The 20,402-nt window shown below is 41.4% G+C and overlaps 1 protein-coding gene across 1 annotated transcript in view; it reads left to right on the plus strand.

Annotated features, from left to right (window-relative positions):
• The window catches only part of trim46a (tripartite motif containing 46a), a 22,614-nt gene extending 5,565 nt beyond the window's left edge, over window positions 1-17,049 (plus strand). The window contains exons 3-14 of the mRNA XM_061820315.1: window positions 154-412; window positions 3,220-3,370; window positions 5,685-5,883; window positions 5,953-6,099; window positions 6,187-6,282; window positions 6,878-7,131; window positions 7,347-7,468; window positions 9,489-9,818; window positions 10,429-10,658; window positions 11,361-11,428; window positions 12,914-13,302; window positions 16,992-17,049. Of these exons, the coding sequence (XP_061676299.1) occupies window positions 154-412; window positions 3,220-3,370; window positions 5,685-5,883; window positions 5,953-6,099; window positions 6,187-6,282; window positions 6,878-7,131; window positions 7,347-7,468; window positions 9,489-9,818; window positions 10,429-10,658; window positions 11,361-11,428; window positions 12,914-13,302; window positions 16,992-17,014 (2,268 nt within the window). The 3' untranslated portion in view covers window positions 17,015-17,049. The remainder of the gene's footprint in view (window positions 1-153; window positions 413-3,219; window positions 3,371-5,684; window positions 5,884-5,952; window positions 6,100-6,186; window positions 6,283-6,877; window positions 7,132-7,346; window positions 7,469-9,488; window positions 9,819-10,428; window positions 10,659-11,360; window positions 11,429-12,913; window positions 13,303-16,991) is intronic.
• Window positions 17,050-20,402: the final 3,353 nt, after the last annotated feature.

A 20,402-nucleotide genomic window follows, 5' to 3' on the forward strand; every position in this document is an offset into this window, starting at 1 on the left:
GTTTAAATATAGCAGATAGCAGTAAGATGAAGGTGGCGGTGATGCACGTTGTCATAGAAACGGGATGCTGCTTCGAGTTAGTGCTTAATATGAAATAAAATAGATGAGCCACGTTTATTTGAATGATGTGATAGTATAATTTTCTAATTCCAGTCCAACATGAAGAGCATGGAGCAGGAACTGCGTTGTCCTGTCTGTGATGACACAGTGAAGCAGCCCATCCTGCTGCCGTGCCAGCACAGCGTATGCTTGCTGTGCGCGGCCGACGTCTTGATACAAAGGGGGTTCCCTCCGCCTGACCTCCCCCCTGAGCCACGGTCGCCGGCCTCCACGCCCAACACCCGCTCGCCGCGTCAGCCGCGCAGACCCGTGCCTCGGACACCGGACCACCTGGAGCGCGTTCTCAGAACCGGTAAGAGAGGCTGAACATGTAATGTATGTGTGAGTATATGTGTTAAAAGGGCCAATGTGTGTGGTGGTGTCATCAGGATTCATGTGAGTCATGAGTGACACAATCATTTTTATTAGAAAGTGAATATTCCAAAGTGCTGAGAAATGATGTCAACAAGCTATAGTGCAGAAGGAATTATATCACCCAGGCATTTGAGAAAAGCACCAAAAAAAAAGTTGCAGAAAGCAAAACACACCCAAATGTCAAGTTATAGGCTTTTCTTGACATTTTTGTAGCGATATTGTACAGCACAGGCCATGGTCCCCAGAGAGGTTCTACACCATCAGAGGGATCTCATCGTCCAAAGGTATAATAATTCCATTTAAGTCAGGACTTTTTATAGAATGTGAATAAAAAAAAGCAGGATACAATGATTTAGCAATCATTATATATATATATATATATATATATATATATATATATATATATATATATATATATATATATATATATATATTAGGGTTACTAACCCTATTCACAAAGATTATATATCGATATATAATGCTAAAATTTATACTTTTTTTGGTGGGTGGTGGGCAAATATTCACCCATTTTGAATTTGATGCCTGCAACAAGTTCTAAAACAGCTGGCATGTTTACCACAGTGTTACATAAATTTGCTTTTAGTAACACTGAATAAGCATTTGGGAACATTGTTGAAGCTTTGCGAATGGAATTCTTTCCTTGATGTGCAACTTTAATTTGCATAACATTCCGGAGTCTCTGTTGTAGTATTTTCTGCTAAATAGATGTTGCTTGGATGGCTGCATATGTTGGTCCAAAACATCCCTTTTAGCTGTTGTTGCTTTGTTGTTGCTTTGTCACACTCTATAGACAAAGTAGCTATTGATGGTGAGTTGCCTGACTTGGGTGTAACAGCATAGGTTCAGTTCCCACTCATTGTATGTGAGTGTCAATACTGTTTATGTCTACATGTGTTATGATTGGTCAATTACATTGAAATGTGGACCACAAGAAGCAGACAATTATCAAAATGAGCAAGTAAACAAGGAGTTATTCAACAAAAGGCGCATCAGCATAGGGAAGTAACAATCAGAAGCTTATAACAAATCATGATGAGGACTTCAGGGCGTAGTCTAACTTTTGCCCAAAGTTAATTGGAAAAGACTCTCACACCTTGCGATTCTGAACAGGATAAGCACTTTTGAAACTCTATAGGTGGACGTATGTATGTATGTATGTATGAAAGTATACGAAGATGTCCCAAGTTAGATGCCAAACTCAGGTTTGTAAGGTACCCTGAAGTATAATGTACCACCCATGCATTAAAACAGTCCTTAATTTTGATATATATGTCAAGAAAAAGCTGCAAAAAGCCAAACAAAAATTAAAACAGACAGCAAAATCCTTGTTTTCTGAGCTGAGGTCTCATGGCACCATCCATGATGGCGGTCTTTTGAGGAATCAAAACTTCTCCCTTAGGATGTTTAAATTTTGGGTTCTCGGCTGAGCTGAAGCCTATCTTGTGTGTGTGTGTGTGTGTGTGTGTGTGTGTCCTGTTCGGCTGTTGGATCAAGCAGAATTGAGAATCTGCATCTCCTTTATGCTGGAGCAGTTTTATTTTGTCACAGAGGAGTTTTTGAGCTTCCTCTGTGATTTGAGCTCAAACCGATCAAAGCTTAATACCCAATCACAGAACGACAACCACTCAGGCTCAGAATCCCACGGTTTAACAATTGAGGGTCTTCAGTTAGCCTACACATGTAGGTGGAGAGCACCTGAGCAGAGCACTGGAGCAAACCCCCGCATTCATGGCGAATACATTAATTAGAAGAAATATGAGGTGAATGTCTTCAACTCTCATCCAAAATTTGTGCAAATGTAATCTCATAAATTTCCGGGAGAAAACGTGTAGTTCAATTTAAGTTGCTTTTGGAAGTTGTCCAATTTTTATTACTTTTCTAAAACAGCTGTATGAATTCTCGATGTTTTTTGTATCTATACTTCCTCTTTGTAAAGCAGATTTTTGTGATTAGCTCTCTCTGGCCATGTGCTATTTTGCTGACATCCATCCATCCATTTTCTGAGGGTCGCGGAAGGGCTGGAGCCTATCTTACCTGTCAACGGGTAGGAGGCGGGGTACAGCCTGAACTGGTTGCCAGCCAATCGCAGGGCACATAGAAGAGACAAACAGCCGCACTCCCAATCACACCTCGGGGCAATTTAAAGTCTTCAATTAATGAATGTTTTTGGGGATGTGGGAGGAAACCGGAGTGCCCAGAGAAAACCCACGCAGGCACAGGGAGAATATGGAAAGTTGGGATTCGAACACCGGTCCTCAGAACTGTGAAGCCCATGGTCTGCAGATGCTCCACTGTTCCACATTCACTGCGGTTTCCTCCCACATCCCAAATATATGCATTTACTGAAGACTAAATTGCCCATAGGTGTGAATGTGATTGCGAAGGGTTGTTTGTTTCTATGTGCCCTGCAATTAGCTGACAACCAGTTCAGGGCGTTCCACGCCTCCTGCCTGATGACAGTTGGGATAGGTTCCAGCACTTCCGTGACCCTTGTGAGGATAAGGGGCTCAGAAAATGGATATTCCTAGCACTGCTTGTAACGTACACGAACACCTCGTGTGAAGTCACCAATGAGGGCAGTCTTTCTTTTTGGAATAGTCATAAGGAACCCCCCCAATCAAAACACACCCAAATGAAGACATTTGTTTGTGTGTCAGTAAATATTCTATTCCTTAACGTTATTTATCATATTCCATCTGGTTTCCTGCATTCTCCTCCCCCAAGTATGCAGCACATACCCTGGGCGGCGGCGTAGGGACACGGCCCCTCCCCCCATGCTGTTCCCGTGTCCTTCTTGTCAGGAGGATGTCGAGCTGGGCGAGAAAGGCCTGACGGACTGTCCCCGCAACCTCACTCTAGAGCGCATTGTGGAAAGGTAACTAAAATAAAACACTTTTGGAATTGGAATTAGCAAGGATGGTTATTTAAATCTAGAGGAGACATGCAGTTTACATCATCATCTGACTAACATGGTAGCTCCTGTCAGACTTTTGCTACACATTTATTAGATTTAAGTAAACATGTATTAATATTTGTACTCATACACATCTCAATAAATTAGAATGTAGTGTACATTTTCGTTTTCAATTGTGTAGGACATGATGTAGATTTATTGACCACACTATCCCAGCCCTCTTCGCGGAATAGACAGGGTGCACTCTGAATTGGTAGACAGCCAATTGCCGGGCGCATGTAAATTAACAACCATAGACCCTACAGGAAATTTAGAGTCTTCAATCAGCTTACCATGCATGTTTTTGGGATGTTGAAGGAAACTGGAGTACCTGGTAAAAACACACACACAGGCATAGGGAGAACATTGAAACTGCACACAGGGAAGACTAGATCTGAAGTTGGTTCCTCACCGTGAGGCAGATGTGCTTACCAGTTAGTTAAAGTTGCACCGCTGTAAGCTATAATATTAAAAAAAAATGCTTTTTAAATATGGAAATAAAATTCTGTATGCCAGAGGTTCTTCAACTTTTTATATATAGTACTACCTAAAAAAATACCTAGGTTTCCAAGGACCACTTTAATTTAAATAGGCAAAAGTGTTCATTATAAGATGAAAGCAATTAAAATTGGACCATAAAAAAAGTTCCCAAACAGTTAATTCAAATGTATTACGTTTAAGGTGAATGCAACTGTAATCAACAAATGTACTATAATATATTTAAAATCAGTTTGAACTACAACAACGTTATGCGGTGCAAACATTTAACGTCGTGATTTTTCAGCAGTCCACTTACCAGTAGTGCTACGCACATTGAGAACCATTGCTGTGTATTTTGCTTTTCGTTTTGCACTAAGGCACAGGTTTCAAACTGGTGGGCCAGGGGCCGGATCCAGCTTCCCACATCATTTTATGTGGCCTGCGAATCGTGTATCTCGACTTCATGTTTCTTGCAAAAACACCAAATTAGCAAATTGTCTTCACTTTTAATAACATTGAGACACTGCATTTTCTCTTACCAATCCCCCTTTCACAAGAAACCTTACAATTAAAATACATTTTTTAATAGGCTTCTGATTTCAAAAGTAGTTATCCATCAATTTCTTGTAAGTATATGAAGCAATAATATACCGTATTTCCGCAGTATAAGGCGCACCACATTATAAGGCGCACCTTCAACAAATGGGCTATTTTAAAACTTTTTACACATATAAGGCGCATAGAATAGACGCTACAGTATAGGCTGGGGTTACGTTATGCATCCATTAGATAGAGCTGTGCTAAAGGTTCCACAGTGATGAATATATAAGGCAAACACCGGATTATAAGGCGCACTGTCGAGTTTTCATAAAATTAAAGGCTTTTAGGTGTGCCTCATAGTGCGGAAAATATGGTATATAATCTTTATTGGACCCTCACTAGGAGGGGATTGGGCCAGACCACAAAGCGAAAATCCACATAAAACTAACACCCATTATAATTGCTTAACAGAATTACAGGGGATAAATCGACAAAAATTATCAGGATTGGTATACCATAAAATTGAAAAAAATGGCAACATTTAAAAACATGAAATTAAAAAAATACGGTGAAAAAATTGTGAATACTGTAGGTGAATTTATTAATAGTGTAAGTGAATCCACAGTTCCCAGACCGGAAATATGTGGGTGGGTTGGTGGGGTGGGGGTTCATAGCCAAAATGGGCTTTGAAGGGGAGTCGTATCTAATGTGGCCCATTACAGAAATGTGCTCAGAAAATTCAGTTTTCCACAATGTCCTAATAAATTGAAAAGCACCTTTATTTTAACTCATTTTACTTCAAACTGGCGGCACAATGTCGCAGCTGGAAAATGTTGGCCTCACAGTTCCATTCAATCCCAGCCCTCCCTGTGTGGAGTTTGCATGTTCTCCCCATGTCTGCATGGGTTTCCTCTGGGCACTCCAGTTTCCTTCCACATCCCAAAAACATGCAACATTAATCAGACACTCTAAATTGCCCCGAGGTGTGATTGTGTGTGTGGCTGTTTGTCTTGATGTGTCCTGCAATTGGCTGGCAACCAGTTTAGGGTGTACTCTGCCTTCTGCTCGATTACAGCTGGGATAGGCTCCAGCACTCCTGCGACCATTGTGAGGATAAACTGGTAAGAAAATGGATGGATGGATATTTACAACTGACCTCCTGTAGTACACACACAGGCACACACAATAAAAGGCATCACTCATTGTTTTATGTCAGGTACAGGCACACGCTGAGTCTGGGCAGCATAGCCATCATGTGCGCTTTCTGTAAGCCTCCACATTCTTTGGAAGCCACTAAGGGCTGCGCCGACTGCAAAGCCAACTTCTGCAATGAATGTTTCAAACTCTACCATCCCTGGGGGACCCCTCGAGCTCAGCACGAACACATCCTCCCCACCAACAACTTTCGCCCAAAGGTTTGTCTCTCTTCTAAGCCATTTCCTCGAAGCAATACTTTCCGTTGAATCTGTTTTTTGTCCCTTAAGGTGCTGACGTGCACGGAACACGAGCAGGAGCGACTGCAGTGGTACTGCTGCACCTGCCGCAGGTTGCTGTGCCCGCTTTGTAAGCTACGCCGCATCCATCAGGGCCACAAAGTATTGCCGGTCACACAAGCCTACCAGGCCCTCAAGGTGCCGCTCATCTGTCTACTACACCTGCCTATTTTTTACTTTTTTTAATCAGCCTCAGAGTAATAACTTTTGATGATGTTCTTGCAGAATCAACTCACCAAGGAAGTCAACTACATCCTGGCCAACCAGGAAACCATACAAAGTCAGATCACACAGTTGGAGACAGCTTTCAAACACATGGAGGTCAGACTTTAGTTTTGTATTGAAATAAATATGACTTCGCCAAGAAGCATTGGGCCGGCATGGTGGCATGACTGGTTAGAGCGTCTGCCTCACAGTTCTGAGGACAGGGGGCTCAAATCCCAGCCCCACCTGTGTGGAGTTTGCATATTATCCTCGTACATGCGTTGGTTTTCTCCAGGCACTCCGGTTTCCTCCCACATGAAAAAAATATGCATTCATTGGAGACTTTAAATTGCCCTTAGGTGTGACTGTAAGTGTGAATGGTTATTTGTCTCTATGTGCAACCAGTTCAGGGTGTATACCACCTCGTGCCTGAAGATAGCGGGGATAGGCTCCAGCACTCCTGTGACCCTTGTGAGGATATGCAGGTCAAAAAATGGATGGATGATCTTAAAAGTTTAATACACCTGAACTGTACTTCAGTGACTCTTTCACTTGTGATACTCTAGCCACACTTTGAGAATCACTGGTCTACTAAGTCTACATGCTGCATTTAAGACTGTAAAGCAGCAAATCCCAGTCTCTGCATTACAGTGAAATGTAAACAACGAACATGATCAGCTTTGTCTGGTAATAGGTTATTTAATTATTACAGGCCAACAGTGCTGTAGCTCTCAGTCATCTGAGCCGCTGCATGCAGGATCTAGCGGCGTCCATAGCTGAGCGTCAGAGGGTATTGTCTGTGGCCCTGGAGGGTTCACATGGCTGCAGGGAGGAGGCGCTGTCTGGGCAAGCGTCTGACAGGCGAGACATGCTGGAGAACGCCGGCATGATGGCCTACACTCACGAGCTCCTCAAGGAGACCGATCAGCCATGTTTCGTGCAAGCAGCGCGAATAACTCACAACAGGTAGCTTGTTAAATACATTTGTTGACATTGTTTGTTTGTCTGCGATTGGGTGGCAACCAGTTCACGGTGTATCCCGCCTTTTGGCCGACGATATCTGGGATAGGCTCTGGCACTCCTGTGACCCCTGTGAGGATAAGCAGCTCAGAAATGGATGTATGGATTGTTTGTTTTCCTGTATTTGCCCAAATTACAATTGTTTTGATTTCCCTGGACAGGCTGGTGAAGGCCATCGCAAATTTGCAGCGCTTCTCCCTATCTGCCGATCCCTCATTCAAACACTTTCACTTGGACGCAACAAAAGAGGTCAAGTTCATCAACAGCTTGGAGTTCATACGTGGTAGGTATTGTGCTGGAAACTTCACATGTTACACCTAAGCACACCCAATAGTATCCACTTTTCAAAAGACTCTGGAACTGTTCATTTAACATTATCTTTATTATTGTGCTGGAAAGTAGTCTAATAAGTGATTTTGTTACTTTGACTGAAGAAACTAGGAGCAATTTAAACAAGTGGTTTCCATTTTGATAATGCAGCATTTTTGAAAATCTTGTTTGAAATCAAATTTCTGCAATCCTCAACTCAACTCAACTGGATATTGTAAAAAATCATCAACAGGTGAGACAAAGTGCTGCACTTGCCAGTAAATAAAAATCAAACATAAAACAATTCAGAAATCTTTAACAAGAGCAAATAAAATAATCTTAAAATGAATTCTACAGTCCACCCAGTGGTAGGAGGCCAAAATAAGTCTGTCATATGCTCTTGCAGAGCAAAAAACAACTATCCATCCATTTTCTGAGCTCCTCATCCTCACAAGGGTTGTGGGAGTGCTGGAGCCTATGCCAGTTATCATCGGGCAGGAGGCAGGGTACATCCTGAACTGGTTGCCAGCCAATTGCAAGGCACATAGAGACAGACAACAGTCACACTCACAATCACACCTAGGGAGAATTTAGAGTCTCCATTTATTGCATGTTTTTGGGGATGTGGGAGGAAACCCATGGAAAACCCATGCAGGCACGAGGAGAACATGCCAACTCCACAGAGGCACGGCTGGGATTTGAACCCCGGTCCTTAGAACTGTGAGGCCAACGCTCTTGCGTGAGAAAACAACTAGCAAAAGTATATCCATCCATCCATTTTCTTTGCCGCTTATCCTCACGAGGGTCGTGGGGAGTGCTGGAGCCTATCCCAGCTGTCAACGGGGAGGAGGCAGGGTACAACCTGAATTGGTTGCCAGCCAATTGCAAGGCACATCGAGACAAATAGTCACACTCACAATCACACCTAGGGGCAATTTAGAGTGTCCAACAAATATTGCACGTTTTTGGGATGTGGGAGGAAACCGGAGTGCCTGGAGAAACCCACGCAGGAATGGGGACAACATGCAAACTCCACACAGGCGGGGCCAGGATCGTACCTGGGTCCTCGGAACTGTGAGGGCAACGCTTTCCAGCTGACCCACCGTGCCGCTGAAAAAGTATAATTTACAGTATTTATATAGCAGTTTCACAGAATGCGGCAAAGTGCTTCAGAAGACAAAAATGGAAAGGGGACATTAAACAATTAAAATACGAAAACTTAAATAAAACTTGAAATAATTGAGATAAATGGTGAAATATGTTAAAATAAATATCCATCCATCCATTGTCCAAGCAGGAGTGCATGTCATAGTCCGCTTATCGTTTCGAGTTGGTACTGTGCGACCCTAAAGAGAGACAGACAGACGATCCTAAACTGACATAACAATCGTCAGTTGAACTAAGCAAGTCATTACAACTTAAATATTCAAAAATCTAATCAGCATTCAGCAAGCAACAAAAAAAGGAAAGGAAAAAAAAATGAAAAGAAAAAGGAGTGTGCGTGTGCATTGGCGGTTCTTGCTTGACTGGCATGGTGTGTGAGACCCGACCTGTTTGAGTTTGTGAGAGGGAAAATCTTCAAAATAAATTTTTGTGTTGTGGTCGATTTAAAACATTTTATATTTGAATAAAAGACTAATGCAGTAATTGTTTAGTTTTTTTAGTTTACCATAAAGCAACAATATTCAGGGTTAAATGGTCTTTTATGTAATAGTTTGAAAATAAGGTTCGATAAATGTAATTTTATTGAAGTGGGTTAAGTTAAGTGAAGGTTCTTTTATTTACACATTTACACAAATGTTAACTATCGAATTTTTTTCTGCATCAAATCAAATCAAGAATTGCATGCTGAATTGAACTGTATCGAATCGTTCCGCCTCTAAAGATATTTGTTGAATCGAATCGCTAGCTGTGTGTCTAGCTATCTATTGAATCAGGATTGTGCCAGAGATTCTAAACCCTAGCGACTATCTCCTTTGCATAATGCCCGGAAGCCCCTCTAGCCCCAGTCATCGACACTCAGAAGACGTTGGCCTACGACCAGCTCTTCCTGTGCTGGCGCTTGCCTCAGGACTCAGCCCCAGCCTGGCACTTCTCTGTCGAGTACCAAAGTCGGACGGGTGCATCCGGAGACACTTGGGGCGGCACCCGATCCCCCAACTCTTCAACTGCGTGGCAGAGACTGGACGAAGTGCGAGGGACGAGTGCCATCGTAGACCAACTGCAGATAGATAGCGTTTATGTGCTGAGGGTACGAGGCTGTAACAAGGCCGGCTTTGGAGACTACAGTGAGGAAGTGTACCTCCGCACGCCACCAGCTCCTGGTAAATTGTCTTTCAAATCCTCTCGTTTACACTTACTGCCAACAATAAAACAATACAATGAACTGTAGTCCTACTAAAATGAGATTTTTTTTTTTAAATAAATTGAATCAAATTAATAAAAAAATACTACATAGTCATATACATATTATTATCATCATCCTCATCAATATTTTTGTAATTATTGTTATTATTATTATTATTAGTAGTAGTAGTAAAGTTAGTCCTACAGGTGTTTATAATATTCTTCCCAAAGAAATCTGGTTTAAATGAAATCAAATCAAATGGCCCGACTTTTTATCCGTACTCCACATTTGCTATGTTCATTTTTCCTTTCTTTTGGACTCTCTGCTGCTCATTTGTAGTGGTATTCAAAGTAGTATTATTAGGATGTGCAATATTTCTTTGCAAAGGCCAAATGGGATAAAATACTGTCATGACACACCCCTCACTTATATTTGCCTCCACGTGCCCTCCTCCTTCCTATTACACTCCTTTCTTGTCATTGTTTCCTGTTGTTTTCTCCATTGTTTGTTCAGCTTGAGAATTCCTCTCCCCGTCTATCCTTCCTGTTATGCCCTCTGCCCCCTCCTCTCTTTCTCTTTCTCGCCAGTGTTGTCTTTCTCGCTGGACTCTCGCTGGGGCTTGCATTCTGACAGACTGGCGCTGGGCAAGGGTCAGACATATGCCCGCAGCGTGCCGGGCCTGTCCCTGCTGAAGGTTGCTGACCGCACGCTCACCTCCTGCCACCTGACCGCCGACCTCCTGGTGGCTGACCTGGCCGTCTCTCAAGGCAGGCACTACTGGGCGTGCTCGGTGGAGCCCGGTTCCTACCTGATTAAGGTAGAGTTTGCTACACGCGGAGTCGTTGAAGGAAACATATTATGAAGACATATTTATCAAATGCTTTCTTTCCATCTTTTTTATGTTTGAAGGTTTGCCCATTTTTCAAGTGGGAAATTGAACAATCAAGTCAATCTTATATTAGCTGAAAATGTCTGCAAAAGAACGATTGTGAATTTTGTCGGATTGTAACATAATGGTGGGGATAATTTACACAATACCCACCCCACAATTCACAGACAACAAGGGTGTAGTGTTTAGGACATCTGCCTCACAGTTCTTAGATTCAAGGTACCAATAACAAGTCTATTTGCAGGTTCTCCCCATGCCTACGTGGGTTTTCTCCCCCACATTTGAGAAACATGCATGGTGGTGTTAGCTAACATTATTAGAGTTAATTTGTAAGTTTCACAAACACAAATGTTTGGCCAAGTTGTTCACGTGACGGTGAAGCAAAAGCTGTACTCTCTGTTGGCACTGCCGTAAAGGTAGACAGGGTGAGGAGTGGCAAGATCAACCCCTCAAAACACGCTGAGTTCAGGGAGACAAAAAAAAAGAAAAAGTACAAGTAAGTCCTTGTGGTATTTTGCAAAAAAAAAAAAAATCACAGACGTGTGTGAGACCTACCTAAAATTATAAAATTCATCTTATGAGAAGATGGAGCATTTTATGAAATTAATCTTTCTTTCGTCCATTGTAAAGGTTGGAGTAGGACAGGAGGTGAAGCTTCAGGAGTGGTTCCATCAGCCACAGGACATGGCCAGTCCACGGTAAGACTTCTTTACTATGCCACTTGTGATTGACAGGGGATGAATCCAGGGTGTACCCTGCCTCTCAGCTACAATAGGCTCTAGCTTCCCCACTACCATGAGCTGGGTATTGGTAGTGCGACGCAATGAATAGCAACTAACATATGGATGGACCACCAAATGATTCTTATGAGCAGTGACTTAAACCTTGGCGAAAAACACAAATCAAAGTGATTTGAACTGAGAAACCTGAGAACTGTGGGAGATTAGCTAACCACGAACCCTACTGCACATGATGAAGTCAAATCAAGTCTATTGAAATCCTTTTTTGTAGGGTTGAAATTCACATATAAGTAGCAACCTCCCATTTATCTTAATGTATAGCACATCAGTATCAGTAGATTGGTTCTGTGTGCACCAACTAATACAAAAACAAGACAAATATTTAATGTGCAGATGTCTTTTTTTTATTGGGGTAAGGCAGGGGTGTCAACCTATTTTTTGGCCACATTGTAGTTGTGATTTCCCTCAGAGGGCCGCTATGACTGTGAACCCGTATAAATGAAAGATTGTTCTATGCACAACAAAGTGATGAATAGCCAGTTTTGAAATAAGAGGCCAATGGAAACTTATTACACTCCTTTCTAAAGGGGGATTGGACACAAAAAAATGCTCCCAAATATCTCACTGGCATTACACCAGAACGCAATGAGCAATCTGATATGCTTTCCTGGGCCACATAAAATGATGTGGAGGAGCAGATCTGACCCCCGGGCCACCAGTTTGACACATGTGGTGTAAGGTCTGGCCTACAGGCCATTTGAAGCCTGGTGTTCCTTTTTTGGCAGCGCATGACATCAACTAAATCGGGTTTAAATAATAAGAAAAAAAAGGACAGTGTAACATCACCTTAAAGATTGTCATATTACTATTGATGGCTCGTTTTTGTGTTTTGAATGAAGTGATCTGGTCAGTACAAAGGTGATTCTGACTCAGTAGAATACAGAGCTATTGGCCACCCAAAAATCCTGGAAAATCATTAACTATTTTCCTTTTCACCTTGTTTGTTTTTGTTGTAAACGTTTTTAAAGTGGCCTTTGGACCTCTTGTTTAGAATGGTAGAACCCAGAGTAACAATGGGATATAATGAGTTTACATGGTGCAAAGGAATGAACTCTTTCGTGTAACGGGAGATGGCTTTTTTTTATTACATTTTTACGTCCTTTCATCACTGACAATGTACTGGTTCACTTTCCAGAATTCCGTGAAAGCAGCATTGGTTCTGTTGCCTCTGAGTGACAGTGTGAATGTGAGTCTGAATGGTTGTCTGTCTCAGTCTCTATGTGCCCTGTAACACACAAGCAGCCAGTCCAGGATTTAGTCAATTTTTTACCCAAAGTCAGCTGCATTAGGGTCTAACTCCCTACAATCCTCAACAGACAATAACAGATGGATGACTGGCTAGATATGTCATTTTTTACCAAATGCTTCTTTCGCATTTTTTAGATATGACCCAGACAGCGGCCATGACAGCGAGGCAGAGGACGGCCAGGACTCGCCCGCCTTCTGCTTTCTCACCATGGGCATGGGCAAGATCCTTCTACCCCGAAGCCATGCACAGACGAATGCTAAGCTCGCCCATCCTTACACGACACCACTGCCACCAAGACTAGGCGTGTGCCTAGACTGCGACGAAGGAAGAGTGGCCTTCTATGACGCTCACTCCTTACGCATGTTGTGGGAGGGCCATGTGGACTGCTCAGCCCCCGTGTGCCCTGCCTTTTGTTTTATTGGCGGTGGTGCCCTGCAACTGCAAGACCTGGTGGCCAGTCGGAGCATCGAGGAGGAGGCACCACCACGGAGGGTGATCATCAAAACTTGTGCAACCAGTCGAAGTAAATAATGATGCAATGTATGTCTCTGTTACAATAACCTACCGTTATTGTAGGTCCAGGAGCTTTTAGACTATGACTATACAGCATTTTCCCTTTTCACACTTTTGGATCATAAGCAGAAAAGCAAATTTATTTAGATAGCACAGTGCCTACACAAGGTAAATCAATGTGCTTTACATGATTAAAAGGATTTTTAAAAAAGTATATCATTTCAGTGTAGACTTTCAGCTATAATTTTCCATGTAGACTTTCAGCTATAATTTTCCATTTATCAGTAAGGACAAAAAGTCCACCACTTATACAGAATTCATCCATTTTAGGGGCACACAAATATTTGCACAAAAATTTTAATACATAGTGGGGCAGTGAGGAATTCAGTATTCTCTGTGGAGATGCTTTGCTTGACCGTCACTTGCTGCTTTTGTTACACATTTAATTGGATTTTTCTCATGTGGGTTTCCTGTTAACAGAGCAACAAAAAGTACACGACTTTTGAATCATGTCTCATAAACTGCAGTAGTAGTGTGATTCTATAGGACACACGTGCTCAATGCGTCGATCGCGCAGCAAAAAAAAAAAATAAGATTGCAGCCTATCATTCATCTTGTTTCTTGATTAAGGTGTGGACAATTTGTCGATTGCACATGTCCACGTGCCCATACCGCGGTTGATTTTGGAATTCATGAAAGTTGTCTCCACTGGTGCAAAAATAATTATTAGCTGCCTGAAGTTCAAAGTCAGCATTTGTGATGTTGCGGGGGGTTTGTCAGTACCCATAGCATTGGTAAACTTGCACATCCAAATTACCATTAATGCTGAAAGGTACATTATATACAGGTTTTGGAGCAATTTATGCTGCCATCCAAGCAGGGATTTCCATTCTTATTTCAGAAAGACAACGCCAAGCCACATTCTACACACATCACTCTGGATTTTTAGTAAAAGAGTGCAAGTACTCGACTGGCCTCTCAACAATTCAGACCTGTCTACCATTGAAATGGAAAGAATCCCACCTCTAAAGCTTCAATAATTAGTGTCCTTGGTTCTCAAATGCTTATTAAAAGGGCAAGGTTACGTAACATAGTGGTATTCATGGACCTGTCCCATTTTTTTTTAGTGCGGTTCAAAATTACTAAATATTTGAAAATTAAATGTATATCAGTAAATATTACAAATCTGTTTTTCATGTATTTGATTGAAAAGGATTTGCAAATCATTGTATTCTGTGTGAAATTGGTGTTTTTACATCCATCAATTGTACAAAGTAGAATTTGCCAATAATACGCCCACTCCAGAACATTCTTCACTTTGGCCCCCAGTACATTATTTTGCCATCACTCACATTAAATTTCTTTTTAATGTGGGTGATGGCAAAATAATGTACTGGGGGCCAGTACATTATTTTGAACTTTCTGAAGCCAAAGAAATTAAATCTGTCACCTGATTTGGGGCATTGCTGTTTACACAGTGAAGACAAAACTAAAGGAAGCAACCTTCACAAATGAGGAGCAAACCAAGGCCTGGCAAAGCATTTCCGGGAAGGTGGCATGAAATCCTTGTAATTCCATCCATCCATTCATTTTCTGAGCCGCTTATCCTCACAGGGAGCGTATCGCAGCTATCATCGGGCAGGAGACTAATTGCCAGGCAGTCTTGGACCAAATGTCAAATTAAAGTAGAAAGTCTACACACATCATTGAAGTCGTCGTTTTATCCCAAATTGATTGAGATGGTGTATTATGCCATAATCATAAAAAAGTCTGTCATTGTCCAACTAATTTTCTAATTTGTTAACATTCGTTTAAGCCTAAAAACAATATTAATTTATTGCACAATGATACATTGAACATTGTACTAGCCTGTTTTCATGCTTTTTAATTCACGTAAACGTGGCTCAAACAAATTTAGACTATGCAGAAATCATATATTGGACAAACAATGCATGTGCGCCTGACAAGAATTTGTTATATGCAGATTCAGACATTTAATATCATAACTGTTGTCATATAATAACGCCACAGATGTGCTATTTCTAAGAGTTGATTTGTAATGACCAGGGGGAGAAACCAATGAAATGTATGAAAAGTGATTGTCCTCCTCAAGATTTATTTCAATCAAAATATGACCATTCTGTATGTTCTATATATTTTGTTTGCAGTTTGGAAAGATCTTGTAAAGTCTTTCAGCGCTCATATTTGCCTCCTCAGACGTCTTGACCGCGCATCTACAGTTCAGTTGTCTGTCGCATGTTTTGTCTGAATGTATGACTTATTGTATGTGTGTGGAAATGTAAGCGTTAGCTTCCACTCACAGACAATTAAGGCAACATTTAGTTTGTTATCATTTAGCGACAATACCTACCAAATCCCTACTAAGAATAGTAATCGTGCTACATTACTTATCCTATAATACCTCTGTAATCGTCTCAATCAACATGACCATTCTTGTGTTTTTGTATTCATTGTGTAGGTTGAAGTGGTTGTTTATGTCTGACAGCACAGATTGTCTATACTGTATTGTAATATTTCCAGATGATTTGGGCTTGATTGTATATGAAGTTTTATCTAGTGAATGTGTGCAGTAGAAAAACAGAGTGGAATAGGCTGTAGCGGCTATTGTGATATTGTATGCTTTTTTAAAAAAAAAAAAATCATGACGCCAAGGGAAAATAAATAAATAATTGGTAACCCGACGGGTAATCTTGTCCAATGTGGAAGAGGAAACACACACCTGAACATCTTTCTTTGTTCCCTGATATGTCTGCACCTTCGAGCTACAATAAATGCTTTAGTTGCAGACAGCTGGTGCGTTTTACAAAGGAACTTTGGGATCGACTAATAAGACAAGTACGGATTATATCAGGAAATTTCCACTCTCCTGGTATGAACAACACAGTGTGATTAAGTGGCTCAATCTTCAGTGTGGGGGAACGACTTCCTTGAATTGCATGAATGACTTGACAGGTTAATTTGTGTCAAAGGGACTAAAAATATAATGGCTGTCAGGCGTTTCAGGCAGACAAAGCACATAGGCGCAAACAAACTGTCAGCGGTAACCGTAAAGTATAGGAAGTCTTTTGTGATTTAGATAATTGTCCCATCGCTGTATTGGCAGCTTTTTGCATTCCTACTACATTGCAGGTTTTTTTTTTTTTTTTTAAATCGGACAGATTTTCATCGTATCCCAAGATTTTGCACTGATCATTTTTCCCCCACATGGACTGCGAGCCAGGAGGAAAGAGTTTGTGAAAGGTAAGCGAATCCAAAATTTTGAATCACTGACTGGACAACCACTTCAGGATGTAGTCCGCCTATCGCCTGGAATTAGCTGGGTTAGGGTCCGGCATTACCGCGATGCTTGTGAGGATAAGTGGCTTCGAAAATGCATGGATGAACTTGAGCAATTATTTTCTTGCTTTTTTGATCAATTTAGATTTTTTTTCATCAATCTGTATACAATATAGTATGCTCAAACATAATGTATTTTGTGCATGATCAGCACTTTTGAATTAAAGTGCTTAGCAGTTTTCTTATGAGATTGTACACTAAACAGTGACTTACTGTCAGCATGTTTAAAGGCAAGGAGAACGTTGCAGGTGAACCAGTTGGACTGGAAGTGAGTGCATCATTTTAACAATGTCAAATTGTATATTATGACAATGTTTTTGCATTTTTTTTCACTCCCCCCAGGAGCTGTTGAAAGTAAACAGTAACTGATTAGTGATCCATTGTTCGAATGGCTTGTCAGGCAAGTGCAATGTTTCAAATGAACCACGCAGAGGCGACATTGATTGTGATTTATTGGTTTTCCTATTGTCTGCTGTTAGTTGGCAAAATAGGTTCCACTTTCACTGCTAGTGTTTTAATTAATAAAGGCTTCAAAGTCGGGTGACTTTTTTTTTTGTCCTGTTTCCAGCCGGACCTTTGACTGACCTTCAATCAGGAGAATAGCATGGATTTCATTGCCATGCCAACGCTGAATCATCTACAAAATTTAGCCGAGTTCTAGACAATGAGTGTGAACTACGATGTGCCCTGGGAAATTATGCATTTTCACGTCTTTGATTGAAAAATTGTAAATAAACTCCTGCAAATTATGTATGTTCATCCGTTTGTATCACCAATGTACAGAGATATGAGTTTAATTTGCGCTGTGATCACATTCATAAATCAAATCAAATCTTTTTCTATTGAAATAGATGGAAATGTCATTAATTTGCCATTTGCAACCAGGCAGAGGAGTTTATAGTCTCCAGAACAGTATAACTGCATATCTGTTTTATACTGCCCCCACATGGTCAAGGCATTCACAGTGAGCAGCACAATGTGCACTGAAGGAGAAAGGGTGACAAAAATGTAATTATTTCTAATTGTATTAAATTATGTAATTATTTTATATTTTAAAGAGTATGAAATAGATTGATATTTTTCCTCATTATAAAACAGAAAAAAATATTATTGGGGTGACGCTGGAACAAATTGATGGCAATTCAATTAATTTCAATCCATAAACATGATTTGAGATGTCTTTTGAATTAGAGCATTAAGAAGAATCATTGTAACTCAACTCAAGGCGCCACTGCATAGTCATCATGTATCCTTGTTGTCATATTGTTGTCATGTAAAATATGTGCCTCAATTCAAGAAAGGTTGGCAAACAAGAATACTTCTGCTCATTTTGTATTTCAAGAGAAAATGTAACAATAGTGAAACATTTTATTCAAGTTTATCAAATAAACTTAAACAATCTGGGTAATTATTGCGTTTAAGTTTGACAACTGTTAGCGCAATAAAGTTTATGGAGTGGGGAAAACTGGCTTACATTCATAAAAAACTCAGTGCTCATTTAAAAAAGGAAAACAAATAAAGCACAACATATACCATCACTGTACTCAGGTCAACAGAGCAAACCCGCTTTGATAGATTTGCTACCTCTGATTATCAATTTATCGGGACTATATTTATAGCATAATCCCTTAATCAGTGGTCTAGTAGAACTACTCCATATATGATTCATAAATGATAGTGTGGAATCGTAAAAAAAATATATACATTTGATCTTTTGTTGTTTTATAATCACGACATTTGTTATAGTTGCACATATATCTTCAAGAATCATTTGCAGGCACAATTGCACGAAGCACAATATGACATTCACCTTGGTGGCTCTTCTGCAAGCATCTGTCACGACCCATTGATAGTGAGGGAGGACCCAAATGCAGGACTTGGGAGATGCAGACGTAATTTGGGAAAAACGTTTATTGCTCCAAGGTCGGGGATCGGGCAGACAATCAGGTGCAGCAGCGGTAGTCAGGACGTCGGGCTTAGAGAGCAGGTCCGCAGGCAGGCAGGAGTCGGTACATGGGAGATCGATGTAAGAAGGCAGGAGTGCCAAAAGAGTCAGGCTTACGGGGTCGGTCGGAGAACAGGCGGATGTCGATACAAAGGAGTTTACGATCAGGCATACGGGAATGCAGGAAAGGGGCATAAGTTGCAACGATCTGGCGAAGACCAGTCGTCCCCTGGGTCCTACATCTACCTGAGTCAATCAGCCAGCATGAGGCTGGAACCCGCATGGCCAGGGCTGGACCGGCAGGTCCATCACAGAATTGACATATATTGTTCAGGTCCTGGTTTTACCTTGGGGTATTTTCTCAGCATTGAGGTCCTACAAACGCACACGTGCATGCAGACACACAACTTCAATCACTAACTTGGTTTAGTGTGGATCACAACAGCATGGATCTGCTTTTTGGTCCCCCAAAAATGTTTCTCAGTTGCCACATGAGAAGCACAAGTCCTCAAAGTGTACAACTTTGTTTGGTTGTGACCAGCTTTAGGGTCCCCATGAAGATTCCCCCCCCAAAAAAACTCCTATTCCCTTTTTGTCATAATGGCAAGTGTGCACACATGTACTGACTCGTACACACACACACACTTGCAAGATTTATTCTATTTGGTGAGGATCCAACTTTATGATCGCCATATAAGATTTGGTTCCTCAAACCAGTAAAACTGAAACTACACATTCATGTACCTAATGTGCATCCCTCGCTTTGTTTGGTGGTGCTCAGTTTTATGGTCCCCATATAGTGGCGATGGCATCTGATTCCTGGTTCCATTTTGTTATTTCAACAAGTATACACAAAAATGGCACATAAACACAGATATACATGACATACATCAGGTTTTCGTTGGCGGTGACCAAATCGTTGGTCTCCACAAAGATTGTGGTCGCCATATAATGAGTATAACAATTCAATTCCTGTTGACACCTGGTCATAATGTCAAGTACACACACGTGCACACAAATACACTTAACTTGCATCACTTGCTTTGTACCGACACAGCAAGTACGCAATCATGTCTCATCACAGTCATAATACAGAGACAAGTAGGCATCCATAGACAGGGGATTACTAACCTTGTTTGTGGGGACCATTAAAACGCGTTTAGAACTGTCAGTCAATGATTTCCCCTGAAGATCGGAGGCTACAAAATAGCACCATTGGAAATGTTTCCGTCTGTTATTGCAATGAATCCCCCAACACACACACACGCGCGTACAAACGCGTACACACACGCAAACACGCAGTGAGAAACCTGAGTCCTCAGCTGTGTGCAGTACTGTGAGCAGTTGTCAATTAAAGATGCACTTAAAGACCTTTGCTCTCGAGAGATAAACAGGCAAAATCCAGCCTCAGTGTGTGTGCGTGTGCGTGTGTGTGTGTGTCCTCAGGGTGGTGCATCGCACGCCAGATTGTTTTACCACTTTCCTTCTCGTCTTCCCGGTGTTTTGCTGCCCTTCCGAGCGGAGGCAGGCGGCGGCGAGGTGACAGACGCTCATTAAGCTGTCAGAGCAGGACGACTCCCTTGTCTGTGCGTCCAGTCGTCTTCATTTCATACAAATCATCTTCGCGCACACATCTCGGCTTACACAGACGACTCAATAAAGATACTTTATTAGTTGGATTTACTCGGTTTCAGTGTTGAGGAGTAGCGAATTCCGTGTAACAACATTATGTGGGAAATTGGAATACATTACATTACTGGGAGACTATGTGTTATCAAATCAATGTTTTTTTTGGAAAGTTCCATGAT

The sequence above is a fragment of the Syngnathoides biaculeatus genome, chromosome 5 (assembly GCF_019802595.1).
Source record: "Syngnathoides biaculeatus isolate LvHL_M chromosome 5, ASM1980259v1, whole genome shotgun sequence".
Lineage (NCBI taxonomy): Eukaryota > Metazoa > Chordata > Actinopteri > Syngnathiformes > Syngnathidae > Syngnathoides > Syngnathoides biaculeatus.